General features: G+C 35.9%; 1 protein-coding gene across 2 annotated transcripts in view; it reads right to left on the bottom strand.

Annotated features, from left to right (window-relative positions):
• Positions 1 to 14,863, bottom strand: part of MCU (mitochondrial calcium uniporter) — a 199,506-nt gene that overhangs the window by 18,264 nt on the left and 166,379 nt on the right. For both annotated transcript variants that reach the window (XM_032840720.1, XM_032840730.1), the window contains exons 3-4: positions 6,155 to 6,325; positions 4,975 to 5,079 (exon numbers count right to left, since the gene is read on the bottom strand). In XM_032840720.1, the coding sequence (XP_032696611.1) occupies positions 4,975 to 5,079; positions 6,155 to 6,325 (276 nt within the window). The remainder of the gene's footprint in view (positions 1 to 4,974; positions 5,080 to 6,154; positions 6,326 to 14,863) is intronic.

The raw sequence follows: 14,863 nt of genomic DNA on the forward strand, positions 1-14,863 counted from the left end.
GACCTGTTTCACTGATCCCCCTGCCTTACCTCTGGTAACCATCAGTTTGTTCTCTTTGGTTAAGAGTCTGTTTCTTGGTTTGTCTTTCACCTTTGTTCATTTGTTTTTTCTTGTTTTTTTTTTTTTTCTATGATTTGAAGTCATATGGTATTTGTATTTCTATGACTTATTTCACTTAGCATTATACTCTCTAGCTCCATCCCATGTCACTGCAAAAGGCAAGACTTTGTTCTCTTTAACGGCTGAATAATACTCCATTGTATACATATATGCACCATATCTTCTTCACTCATTCATCTATCAGTGGACTCTGGGGCTGCTTCCATAATATGGCTATTGTAAATAATGCTGCTATAAACATTGGGGTACATGTATTCCTTTGAATTAGTGTTTTTGTATTTTGGGGGTAAATACCCAGTAATGTGATGACTTCATCATAGAGTACTTCTATTTTTAACTATTTAACTATTTTAACTGGCTGTACTAGTCTCCTTTTTCTCTATATCCTCACCAACACTTATTTCCTGTGTTTTTTATTTTTACTATGTTTTAAAAGTTTGGCTTCTGTGAGAAATGGTATGTAATGGCATAATCTCTCATCGTTTAATAACAGAATTAAGAGAGCTATGATGTATGAAAAAAAAATTTTAGATTTTATTGATTTATTTGAGAGAGAGGGAGAAGTAGCTTCCCCACTGAGCGGGGAGCCCAACATAGGGCTCGATCCCAGGACCCTGGGATCATGACCTGTGCCGAACAGCTGCTTAACCAACTGAGCCACCCAGGTGCCCTTGAAAACATTTTAAATACTGAAAAGATATCTTAGGGGCACCTGGGTGGCTCAGCTGGTTGAGTGACAGGCTCTTGGTTTTGGCTTGGGTCATGATCTCATGGGTCTTCAGACTGAGCCCTGTATAGGGCTCTACGCTCAGCAAGGAGTCTGCTTGAAATTATCTCCTTCTGCCCTTCCCCTGACTCACGCCATCACTCTCTCTCTCTCTCATAAATAATTTTTAAAAAGATATTTTAAAATTCTATACCAATGCTATTGAGTTACCAAATTTAACATTTCAATTTTTTTTTTAAAGATTTTATTTATTTATTTGACAGACAGAGATCACAAGCAGGCAGAGAGGCAGGCAGAGAGAGAGGAGGAAGCAGGCTCCCCGCTGAGCAGAGAGCCCGATGCGGGGCTCGATCCCAGGACCCTGAGATCATGACCTGAGCCGAAGGCAGAGGCTTTAACCCACTGAGCCACCCAGGCACCCCTAACATTTCAATTTATAGTTATTATAAGTCCATGAATTATATAATATATATAATAAGTCCATGAATTAAAGACTTTTGACCCTTGCAAACTAAAAAAAAGATTTTATTTTTAGGTAATCTGTACACCAAAAGTGGGGATCAAATTCATAATCTCAAGATCAACAGTTGCATGCTCCACCAAGTGAGCCAGCCAGATAGCTCACAAACTTCATATTCAAACTGACTTCTAGGGAAGCATGCTAGAACTCTGAGATGTAGATAAAGATGTAGATAAAGTTGTTAGAATGATGAATTGATTAGCAGAGGATCAAAGAGAATATCTCCCCCTTCCATTTTCTACCTTTACTTTCCCTTATTCAACTTGGGAATAACCACATTTAAAAATCTAAACATTCAGGGGTGCCTGGGTGGCTCAGTGGGTTAAAGCCTCTGCCTTCGGCTCAGGTCATGATTCCAGGGTCCTGGGATCGAGCCCCGCATCGGGCTCTCTGCTCAGCGGGGAGCCTGCTTCCTCCTCTCTCTCTGCCTGCTTCTCTTACTACTTGTGATCTCTGTCTGTCAAATAAAGAAATAAAATCTTAAAAAAAAAAATCTAAACATTCACTTCTGCTTTAAAAACACAGTATTAAAAAAGATAGTTAGAATTAGTTATTGATTAAAAGGCCCTAGTTTTTCACAACATAATATATGGAAGCTTACTGTCCTGTTTATACTTTACTATTTATATACTTTATATACTATTTATATACTTTATACTATACTATTATACTTTATGTAAGGACATATTAGTGAACTTTTTAAATTTTACTAACAGTAAATTTAAATAGAATGAACTCTCTAGGTAATTCACATACAAACACAAAATACTCCTAAGTAGAATGCTCTCAAGGTCTACCCAGTCTGTCACAAACGGCAGGTTTCCTTTTTTTTCCACAGCTGAATAACATTCCATTATATATATATACCACATCTCCTTTATCCATTCATCTGCAAACAGATAATTAGGTTATTTTTATATCTTCACTACTGTGAATAATGTTTCAATGAATATGGGAGTGTAGGTATTTCTTTGAGATCCTGATTTCATTTCCTGGTTATATATCCAAGAGTGGGATTACTGGATTATATGGTATATGGTATGGCCAGTCAAAGGGTAGCCAAACTTCCAATTGTAAGATGAGTAAGTTCTGGGGATCTACCGTACAGCATGGTGACTATAGTTAACAATATTGTATTGTATACTTGAAATTGACTGCGAGTAGACCTTAAGTGTTATCACCACACACACACACACACACACACGTAATTATGTGAGGTAATGGAGGTGTTAATTAATCCTATTGTTGTAATCATTTTGTAATATTAAAGTATATCAAATCATCACACTGTATATCTTAAAGTTACAATGCTATATATCAATTATATGTCAATAAAGCTGGAAAAGAAAGAGCAAATTTAAAGAACAATAACAAAAAACTGAGTAAACTAAGGCCTGTACTTCTGTTATTTTATTTTTTTTAATTTTTGATATTTTTAAAGATTTTTATTTATTTATTTGACAGAAATCACAAGTAGGCAGAGAGGCAGGCAGAGAGAGAGGAAAGGAAGCAGGCTCCCCACTGAGCAGAGAGCCTGACGTAGGACTCGATCCCAGGACCCTGAGATCATAACCTGAGCTGAAGGCAGACGCTTTAACTCACTGAGCCACCCAGGTGCCCCTGTACTTCTGTTTTTTAAAGAGAACTTCTAGTCCAAAAATCAGGGAATAAAGAAAAACATATTAGCATAGCTGACATGTAGCTACCAATCCCTGGTCTACATGTCCAGTTATTCCAGTGTAATTAAGTCTGGTTCAGTAATGTCTTACTATTTAAAGGCTACTTTCCCATTCTTGCTGTATTTACTAGACTTTTTCTAAGCTAGTTTCATTTCAACTAGCTTGCACATAGAAGAGAATCTGGTTTCTGAACAACCAAAATGCTACCACCTTAACTCACTTATTTCACTCAATACAGAATGACCACGTGAGTCAATGCAGGACACAAAAATCACAGTGCCGGGCGCCTGGGTGGCTCAGTAGGTTAAGCCTCTGCCTTCGGCTCAGGTCTTGATCTCAGGGTCCTGGGATCAAGTTCCGAATCGGGCTCTCTGCTTGGCAGGGAGCCTGCTTCCTCCGCTCTCTCTCTGCCAGCCTCTCTGCCTACTTGTGATCTCTCGCTGTCAAATAAATAAATAAAACCTTAAAAAAAAAAAATCACAGTGCCTTCCACCTGAGCATTAACATAGAAGAGGAATAAGAATTCAGAGAACAGATTAGTCACCTCTGGTTGGCTGGGAGTCAGAGTGAGAAAGAACAGAAAGAATAGGATTATTAAAAAACTTCACGGAAGAGCCGACCTTGACAATTTTGACACAAGGAATAGGTTAGGAAGAAAGAAAAAAGGCACCTTAGATAAAGGTGAACAAACACTGAGATGGCAAAGAATGGCACAGTTCAGAAAACAGCAAAGGAATAGAGGGCAGAGGAAAAGTAGACAACATGTAAGAGAAAGACGAAAACTTTTAAAGTAGATGTGGACCAGATTTTGGAGGCATTCAATGTTTAGGCTTTCACTGAGAACATTTTCTACCTTAGACACAATTCTCAAAAGCAGAATTGAAAAGAAGGTACATCTTAGGAGGCTGGTGATAATGGAAGGGGCATGAACAACAGCAGTCATTGACAATAAAGATCAAAGGCTGAGAGAGAAAAGTGACCGAAAAAGACCCAAATCAAAGGCTATTTTAGAGAACTATCTAGCATCAGTACTGTGCAGAGCCAGATTGGAGTCTGGGATAAAAAGAAAAATCAATAATACCAACTGCCTTCATTTAAATTTTTTATATTTAGTTCATCATGGATTTTTTTGCATTAACTTTAAAATAGTTCATTCAAATATTATTTATCTTGATTACTAAGTTTTTAGGGGCACCCTCTTAAAATGTCCACCTGAAGGGGTGCTGGGGTGGCTCAGGCAGCAAGCGTCTGCCTTTGGCTCAGGTCATGATCTCAGGGTCCTGGGATCATGCCCCACACCTGGCTCTCTGTTCAGCAGGGAGCTTGCCTCTTCCTCTCCCTCTGCCAGCTGCTCTGCCTACTTGTGCTCTCTATCAAATAAATAAATAAAATCTTAAAAAAAATTTGCACTGAGGCAAATACCACAATTTTTATATAAAAAAAAATACAAATCAGAAGTTCCAAAGGACTAGTATTATACACTAATTGACTTTCACAGTACTGACCTTGAGCCATGAAAGGAAAAAAAAAAAGATTAATTCCTGTTACAAATGTTTAAGAGGATAGGGAAGTCCATAATTTATTTTTAAAAGATTCCTCCTGAAATGTTATTAAAATAATGTGACTTTTAGCTTGTATAGAGGGAAGGAGCTTAATTTACATGGAATATCCATTTATATGAAAGAGTGACAATATCCAATAATAAATCATTCCAGTGTCTAAGGCAGAATCTAAGTTCCAGTCAGCGTACTAGCCAAGTACTCAAGAGTGAGGTACCCAATGAGTTGTTCAACTGAAAGAGTTTATCTAGATGTAAGACTTTCAGTTTCTTTGAATATTATCTGCTTCTCAAGGTTATCCAGGGAAAAACAAAGTTCTTTCCAAAAGCCCATCCACATTTCTCTGACCTTATCAAGATTACTTTTTACCTCTCTTTGGTGGTCGTACATGATACGTTAAGTCATTAATGACCAGCTTAAAGTCATCAAGGAGTAGGAGGTCTATCCCTGTTGAGGCAGCAACTCGAACGCCATCTGTGAAAAATTTAAATGTAAAAATTTAAACTTGTCATATGTCCACAATTATTTGAGAATGAGCAGGAAAAAGCAATCCTCAAAATCAATTTTAAAAATTATATCTTCTCTTTTAAATTCTAGTTCACTTTTGCCTCATCCCCAAGTTCTATGCTAAACAAAGCTTTTATTATCTGAGCTTTTTGCTTTCATGATCTCAAGTCCATGAAGATTTAACAATATACTTTCCTAACAGAACTTTATGAACAAGTAAAATAATTACATAGATCTATAGGTGTTATGTGGAAATTTAGGGTCTCTGGGAGAGCTGAATGGATGTCATATATCTATCTATGATGGAAATTGGTTGAGTAAAAGTAATTTGGTAGGGACAGATGTTAGGGTCAGCAAAGTACACCATACTAGTCTACTAATTATATTACTAGATAAGATGAAAATTAAGTATATTTAAACTACTTAAAGTATAGAAATGTGGCAAATTATTAACAACTGGTAAATCCAAGGGTAAATAGGTACTTCTTATACAGTCTTTTATGTTTCCTGTAGGTTTAAGATTTTTCAAAGAATGGGAAAAAAACCAAGGTACTTAAATAAATAAGTAGGATAGATGTCATGTCAAATGGGAATTTTTAGTGCCATTCTTTTCCAATCACATATGTCTTAATTTTGTAAACTTTCATGTGAAAGACAGAAGATCTAAAAAGAAGTCCTAACACTTCGTATCTCCAGAGATGAGGGCTCAACCACTAGAAAAATTTATTTTATGCCTATGGTAATAATAAATAGTTAATAATAACATAAAATGTGATTGACTGCTCATCTTTGCCTGGGGCATTATATGTCAGATGCCTCTGAATGAGACTTTTTGTATATATACAGTCCTAAAATTGAACAATTATACTTGTGAAGTGGGAGAGAAACCACTGTCTCCTGACATTTGTTAAGCAACAAAATATGTTCTAAAGTTAAGAGTGGGGTATTCTTTTGCAGTGGGGTGTGTCTGTGTGCACGCAGGTAGAAGTGGTCTGGGGTGAAATGAGGGTTGGGTGGGAATTAATAATGAATGTGACTGTACCTGGTGAATAGATTGCAACTCTGTCAATTCCCCGATCCTCTTCTTGCAGTTGTCGTAAAAACACACCAACTGAGTCTGAGATAGGTTTGAGTGTGAACTGGCAGCGTTCACGCCGGGATGGTAGCCTCACAGATATCACAGGTAACCCATTTTGATACACCACTGTCACATCTGAATGAAAAAGATCCATAATCATATGATAATCAGATTTCATTATAAGTTACAGTATTACTAGTCTTATGTAAGGTCTATTATTATCAATGTGGTTTAAAATATTTTCAAAGGTTTCAAGAATATGCCCTTTAGCTTTAGTTGAAGGTTATTCTGGGAATTGACTTATGGAAGATCAATCATATGGCTCACACAATTCACTCTTCAGAAGAAAAAAAAAACACGTAAAAGATTAGATTCTAAGTAGGTCAGGGAAAGACTTGCCCAGAAATCTGAGATAAAGATTTTGGTGTTGGTGAATATAAATCCTAGTTCTATTGAGGAAGATTTTATTAAATAGCCAGAGATTGCTGGGCTAGGTTCCCTAACCTGTAGGAGGTGGCTCTTAGTAGCCACAGCTTTCAAGAATCCCCGGGCAATAATATTATGAAAATACATTAAAAAGTGAAACCCTTACTTAAGGACAGTCAATTCATATTTATGGTATAATTATTATTTCCAAGGGGCTTGATAAGTAAGTATTCTCTTATGCAATATGAATAATTATGACATAATAAAAAAATTCTTTTTATGTTCTCTTGAACATCATCCTGAGGTCAGCTAGAAGCCAAACTCAACTACTTGGGATTTTCTAACAAAAATTATTAAAGGAAACATTATCATAAGCTATAAATCTGAAAAGATTTTCTACATTACAAGATAGAATTCCCATTTCCTTATCTTTTTCCTCAGCAAGAAAAAAAAAAGTCTTAGTTACTAAAACAAGTGTCCGAATAAAGTAACTCTTTTGAAATAATTTTCATATGAATTTTTTAAATAAATAAATTTTAAAGCTCATGAAAATGTTTTACATGAGCAGCCAAGATTTAAAGATGATAAGTTAGCACTAGGCTGTGAAGCACTATTTAATATCATTTTCCTTTTGCCTGAAGAGTTTCCTTAAACATTTCTTGTTCAGCAGATGTGTTGACAATAAATTCTCACTTTTGGGAACTCTGAAGTTTATTTCACCTTCATTTTTGAAGAAAAGTTTGCTGTGTAAAAAATTCTAGGTGGACACTTTTTTTTTTTTTTTTAGCACTCTAAAGAACTTAGGTCTTCTGGTTTGCCTAGCATATGATAAGTTCATGTATATTCTTCTTTATTCCTCTGTACATATGTCTTTTTTCCTGTGGCTACTTTTAATATTTTTTTCTTTATCACTGGTTTCCAACAATTTGATTACAATATTCCTTTCTATGGTTTCCTAAGTTATTAAATTTCTTAGATCTGTGAACTCATAGTTTTCATCAAATTTGAAGAAAATTTTGGCCATTACTCAAATACTTTTTCTAACTCTTACCCCTTTCCTTCTGGGATTCCAGTTATACTTAGACTATGCAGTGTTGTCTCAAAGGGCACTAAGGTTCTCTTCATATAAGGTTCTCTTCATTTTGGATAGTTTTAACTGCTATGCACTTCATTGGCACTGATATTTTCTTCTGCAGTGTCTAAATCTGTTAATTCCATCTATAACTGCTTTTCATCTCAGATATTTATTTCATCTCTAGAAGTTACATCTGTTTATTTTTATATCTTCTGTTTTTCTTCAATTATGCTTGTTTTCCTTTTCCCCCTAAATATAAAGATCACATTTATAATAACTATTTTAAAATCCTTGTCTGTTAATTCCATCATCTCTGTTGTTTCTAGATCTGTTTCTACTGACTAACTTTTCTTCTGTTTTTTTCCCCCTTGCTTCTTCATATATCTAGTAATTTTTGATTCGAGGTTAGACATCATTCCTTTTACACTGTTCAGTGCTGGATCTTGTACAGGTTCTTGCATATTATTTTGATCCTTTTAAGTCCCTTAGAAAGTTTCTTAGGACAGATCTAAAGATTCTTTTATTATAGGGCCAAATTTGGCCCTACTAAGATTCAATGAACACTGAATGTTCATATATTCAGTGATGTCTCTTCTCTCACTGGAGGGAAGTCAAATAATTTCTGGCCCTGTATGAACACTAAGAATTATCCATTTTACAAATTCTGATAATTGTTATAAATTATTCTAGCCTGGTCTTATGGTTTAGCATTTAGCCAAAGCCTCAGGCTGTGCACTGAGGCACTAAAGAATCAATTCCATTTGTTTTTCTTCTCTCAGAGATCACAGTCTTGTCCTTATTGTCCAACGTCTATAAATAATTTTTTTTATATATTTGGTCTGGCGTTCTAGTTGTTGACCGCAGGGCAACAATTCCCATAGCAATGAATCCTCTGTGGATACATGTTTGAATTTTTACATAAAAATTAGGTGGTGCCTGGGTGGCTCAGTGGGTTAAGCCTCTGCTTTCAGTTCTGGTCATGATCTCCAGTCCTCGGATAGAGCCCCACATCAGGCTGTCTGCTCATCAGGGAGCCTGCTTCCCCCCTCTCTCTGCCTGCCTGTCTGCCTACTTGTGATCTCTCTCTCCATCAAATAAATAAATAAAATCTTAAAAAAAAAAAAAACTTAAAAAAAAATAAGAAGACAGAAATCTCTATTTCTTTAATTCTTCCAAAAGGAAGAATTTCCTAAGGAGGAAGAAGTCAAGGATAATAATATGAATTTAATATACAGTAAGTACTATCTAAAGTTTTTAATATTTAAAGATATTTGAATATTTTGTCATTTCCCCCCTCATTTCTAAAAGAATCCTTAGTTGGACATCGGGGTGGCTCAGTTGGTTAAGTATTTGCCTTTGGCTCAGGTCATGATCCCGAGGTCCTGGGATCAAGTCCCACATTGGACTCCTTGCTCAGCAGGGAGCCTGATTTTCCCTCTGCCTGCTGCTCCCCTGGCTTGTGCTCTCTTTCTCTCTTTTACAAATAAAATCTTTTAAAAAAATTTTTTAGGGGTGCCAGGGTGGCTCAGTGGGTTAAAGACTCTGCCTTCAGCTCTGGGCGCTCTCTGCTCCACAGGGAGCCTGCTTCTTCCTTCCTCCTCTCTCTCTGCCTGCCTCTCTGCCTACTTGTGATCTCTGTCAAACAAATAAATAAAATTTAAAAAAATTTTTTTTCTTTAAATAAAAGAATCCTTAGTAGTCCAGTGTTTCCTTAAAGTCAGAGCCATTAACATGAATATCCCCACTTCTTCTATAGGTAGTAATGATGTTGGCATCATAAAATTAGATGACTAACTTATTTATTTCTGTGTTCCCACCCCCATTATCTTCTCTCCTTATGTGAAAAAACTATTCAGCCAGATTTTGAGAAGCAGACAAAGGTGAATTTAAATACAAGATGGAGTCTTAAACACAAAACTATGGAAGATTTCACTAAAGCATGTTTCATAGGTTAAGTGCTTAGGGGTTATTATTTTAAAATAACTGCGACAAAGTCAACAGTGAAAATTAAGGTTTTTCTCAGTCACTTTAACTTTTTACACTAAAGATCGTGAAGCCTTTCAAAGGAGTGAAATATGAAAGCTTTGAGAAACTCTGCATGGAATAACACACTTCAGGACTGACAAATCTTCATTATAATACCGCTTTTGAAAAAAATCCCCAGGTCTCCTTTCCCACACATTAGTTTGTAATGTAAATGTCAGATTTCTTGGTTTGCAACCAAAACCAATTACCCAAGTTCCTCAAGTTTTACAATATGTAAAATAGCTGCTGGTTGTAACAAAGTCACAATGGGTATTTATAAGCTACTGACAGTTATCAGCTCCTATTCTCTATAGACAAATATTCTTTTTAAGTGTAAATTGCATCAGGTAGTTCTTTGGTTGGGTTTATTTTTAATCTTTTGCTTTGATTTCCACATCAATAAAATAAGAAATAATCTAAGTATGTTCTATAGCAATGTGCTTCAAAGAAACGCAGAAATTATGGGTCAACAGTGAGGAGAATATGACAGTGGATTTAGGCATAAAAACAAAAAGGCAAAGGATTTTCCAAACTAAGAAGAGAAGTGCAAAGAGAACAGACATTTGAAGTTGAAGAAGGAATACATTAAAAACAAAATGTCTTTGGGGCATCAGGTACAGAAAAAGTTGTAAAGTAAAAATGCTTGTTTTTTTAGCCAATCGTTAAGTGGGAAAGTTAAGTGCATTTAGGAAATTTATTTGGTGTTCAAAATAATGGGTAAAATTCCTCTAAAATAGATCATCTCATGTACGAACAAAGCTGTATACATCTTAAGGACTTATGAAAGGGAACTGGTGCAATAAGGAAGCACATATAGGGTGTTTTCTGCAAAGGTACTTAGAGCTGAACCTTATGTGTGATGGATGATTCCAGTGACTAAAGATCTTGTCTGTTTCTTTTCTTTCTCCTTTCTGTAATATTATGCATCAAAAATGTAAACTATAAGCACAGACTTTCAGTGTTGGAAGAAATAGAGAAATCACATAGACTATGTCCTTTTTTGCAGCTAAGAATAAAGTCTGGCACGGTTAAACGATATTCCTAAGGTGACAGAGTTCAACCCAATACAAAGTGGCTTTGGATCTCATCAATTGACTAAAAAGTCACTTTCTCTCAGGTCATCTATGATTTAGGTTGCTAAATTCAGTAGGAATTTTAGCCCTTAACTTGCTTGTTTTGGCAACATCTAACGATGTCAACCTACTCCTTCACTTTATAATAATGTTTTCCTTTTGGCTTCTATGATTCCATACTCTCCTGGTTGTTCTGTACCTTCCTTTCTATACTTTCTTATTTTCCTTCATAGGTTCTTTTTCCTATATTCAACCCTTTTGAAAGTTTCTAAGTGCTCTGTCCTTGGCCGCTGTGCTTCTCCATCCACCCTCTCTAGGCAATCCTACGCCCTTCCATACTTTCAGGTACGACCTAAATGCTGATGATGTCCCAAACCTATATTCAACTGTCTGCTGAGTTTCCTGTATACTTTTTTCCTGTACACTTTTATTCCTAAAAGTGAATTAATCTTCCCTGAACCACTCATTTCTGACATTTCTCATTTCAGTCAATACCACCACCAGTATTTAACTACTGCCCAATCCAGAAAACTGTCTGATACTCCTGACTACCCTTAGAACCAGAACATGAGATTCCTCATTTCTAATCAGTCACCATGTCCTTTCATTATAGTTTCTAAACATCTCTAATCCTTCCAGTTCTCTCTACTACTACCATCTTCTTAGTCCAAGCCACCACCACCTTTCTTATATCAGCTACATTGTAATTGCACTCTTACTTTATTCTAGCCTTGCTCCTGTTCAAAACATTATCCACACTTAAACAGAATAATCTTTCTTTTTCCAAAGGAAACTACTATCTTGAAGTTGGTATCCATAATATACATACAAGCAGAGACACAGAGACAGACACACAGAGACAGCTCAATATACCATATGTAGTATATGGAAGCCAGCCTTTAAGATGGCTCTCCAAGATGCTTGCCTCTAAGTATTCACATCCTTGTGTGGTCCTATCCCACATCAAATCAGGGCTGGTCTGTAAAAATCAGTAGAATACAGCAGATGTGATGGTGTATAACTTCCCGGGCTATGCCATAAAAGACTACAGCTTCTGTCTTGCTCTCTTGGATTGCTCTGAGGGAATCCAGTAGCCACAAGGACAATCCTGCAGCCCATATGGAGAAGCCAGAATTGAGAAGTGGAGTCTCCTATCAAGAGCCAGTACCAACTTCTCAGCCATGTTGTGAGCCACCTTAGAATTGAATCTTCTAGCCCCAGTCAAACCTTTAGATGACTACAACCCTAGCTGACATGGGATTGCAACCCCATGAGATCCCGAATTGCCCAGCTAAACTACTCCTGAATTCCAAATCCATAAAAACACGAGATAATAAAGGATTATTATGTTTTAAGCAACTAAGTATGGCTATAATTTGCTATATGGTATTAAATTAACTAAATATGGCATGGTTTTTTGATGTACTTAGATGTTACATAAATGGTTGTATTCAACCTTCTACAACTTGCCTTTTATGCTCAATAATGCTTTGAGATTTATCCAAATTGAATCACATTCCTGGATCATTCATTTAAAGTTCCACATAGAATTTCACTGTATGAATATACCACAATTTATTCATCCCTTGAAAAAACACATTTTTTTTGTTCTTTATTATAAATAAAAAGAAGGCAAAGAGAGTAAGCAGCACTCCTTGTTTTTAGTTTCCAATAAAAATTTGGCCAAATTTTCTTCTCCTTTTTGAGCTCTTTGTTAGACATTTTCCTCCTTATGCCATCTGGAATTTACTTTCGTGAGGTAAGAAGTCAATTTTAACAGCAGTATTTATTTAATTTATTAGAGATTTTATTTATTTATTTGACAGACAGAGAGAGAGAACACAAGCAGGGAGAGTGAGGGAGGGAGAAGCAGGCCTCCCACTGAGCAGGGAGCCCAATTCAGGGCTGGATCCCAGGACCCTGGGATCATGACCTGAACCAAAGACAGATGCTTAATGACTGAGCCACCAAGGTGCCCCTAACAGCATTATTTATTGAATAGTCTGCCTTTTCTCCTGATTTACAATGCTAATTTTATCACACATCAAATTTCCATATATGCAATGTTTCTCTAATCTAACTTACAATTTTTACTGAATAGTATTTCACTGTTTTGATTATTATGGTTTTAAAAATACATCTTAATATGTGGTTTGGGCAAACTCCCCCCCGCCCCACTTTTCTACTCCAAATTTATCTTAGGTATTTGTATAGTTTTATTCTTTCACATAAATTTTTGAATAAATTCAGCAGCTTCTGTTGGGGTTTAGATTAGCATTGCACTGGAGTTTATAAATTCATGTGAGGGAAGCTATAATATTTATAATGTTGTCTTCACATTCATTAATGTGTTATAACTCTGCATTTATTTTTATCTTATTTTATGTCCTTCAATAAAGTTTATTCTTCTTAATATGTTTTACAATTTTTTTTTACTAGTATCATGCTTAAATAGCTTCAAACAATTTATTTATTTGTTTATTTATTTTTTAAATATTTTATTTATTTATTTGACAGACAGAGATCACAAGTAGGCAAAGAGGCAGGCAGAGAGAGAGACAGGGGAAAGCAGCCTCCCCGTTGAGCAGAGAGTCCGATGCGGGGCTCAATCCCAGGACCCTGGCATCATGACCTGAGCCGAAGGCAGAAGCTTTAACCCACTGAGCCACCCAGGCGCCCCGCAAACAATTTTATTTATTTATTTATTTATTTATTTATTTATTTATTTAAAGGTTTCATTTATTCATTTGACAGAGAGAGACACAGCAAGAGAGGGAACACAAGCAGAGGGAGTGGGAAAGGGAAAAACAGGCTCCCCACCAAGCAGAGAGCCCGATGCGGGGCTCCATCCCAGGACACTGAGATCACGACCCCAGCCAAAGGCAGAGGCCCCAACCCACTGAGCCACCCAGGCGCCCCCCCCTAACAATTTATTTTAAATACTAACTTCTACATTCATAAGTTTAATTCCAAAGGTCCATGTTTTCTCATTAAAGTATATGTTAGACAAAACATAAGATTACCATTTTTAAAACAATAAACTAAATATTATTTTGGTGATAGTAAGGCCCTTTCTTATACTATCGCAAAAATGCATTATGTCAAAAATATCCTTGAAATCTGTAATTAGCATGTATAAACAAAATGTACTTGCCTCACAATACCCTCAGAAGAATCTATTTAACTAAGAAAAATAAATCATTGAAATTTTCTTTACGTTATTCGTAATATATTAAACAAACTAAATCTGTCACATATTAACATTATTTGAAGAATACTCCAGTTGAAAACAAGTAAATTTGTAGGAAATATCTTTCTACAGAAATATAAGAAAGCCCAACTATATAATAACTTTAGTAGCTTAATAAATCCAGTTGTTTCTTTCTAACCAGTAGTATAAATTAATTCTTTAAAAATATTTTATTTATTTATTTGAGAGAGAAAGCAGGGGAGGAGCAGAAGAGAAGCAGACTTCCTGCTGAACGCAAAGCCCAGTGTTTGATCTCAGGATCCTACGATCATGACCTGAGCCAAAACCAAGAGTTGGACACTTAACTGAGCCACCTGGGTGCCCCTATAAATTAATTTTAATCACATCAACTACATATTTCACCTTTGTACCTCAGGTAAATCAGTATTTGTACAACTGAATCTCTGTAAACTATGTAAAATTATTTTTGTGAAGTTATTATGAGGTTTAAATGATGAAAGTTGGAAAAACACAAAGTTATAAATCATCTTTGAATATTTGGTATTGTCAGTCTGACATTAAATAGCCATATAACCTATGTACCTTTTGCTGATTCTGGTTCTTTTCACATGAATTCATGAAAATATTTCTCATAAATGTCAAAACCATTTGTGCTAAAAGGTCATCCCCTCCTTTCTTTTCATTCATGTACTCATTCTACTGAGAATTAAAAATTTTTGTTTGCTTTTATAAAAATGAAGTCCTGTCCCAATATAGTACTGTAACATTTTTTCCTTTTAAAACTAATGCTTTCGAGGCACCTGGGTGGCTCAGTGGGTTAAATCCTCTGCCTTCAGCTCAGGTCATGATCCCAGGGTCTTGGG

This window comes from Lontra canadensis, unplaced genomic scaffold (assembly GCF_010015895.1).
Source record: "Lontra canadensis isolate GAN:19392208 unplaced genomic scaffold, GSC_riverotter_1.0 scaffold3, whole genome shotgun sequence".
NCBI classification, from domain to species: Eukaryota; Metazoa; Chordata; class Mammalia; order Carnivora; family Mustelidae; genus Lontra; species Lontra canadensis.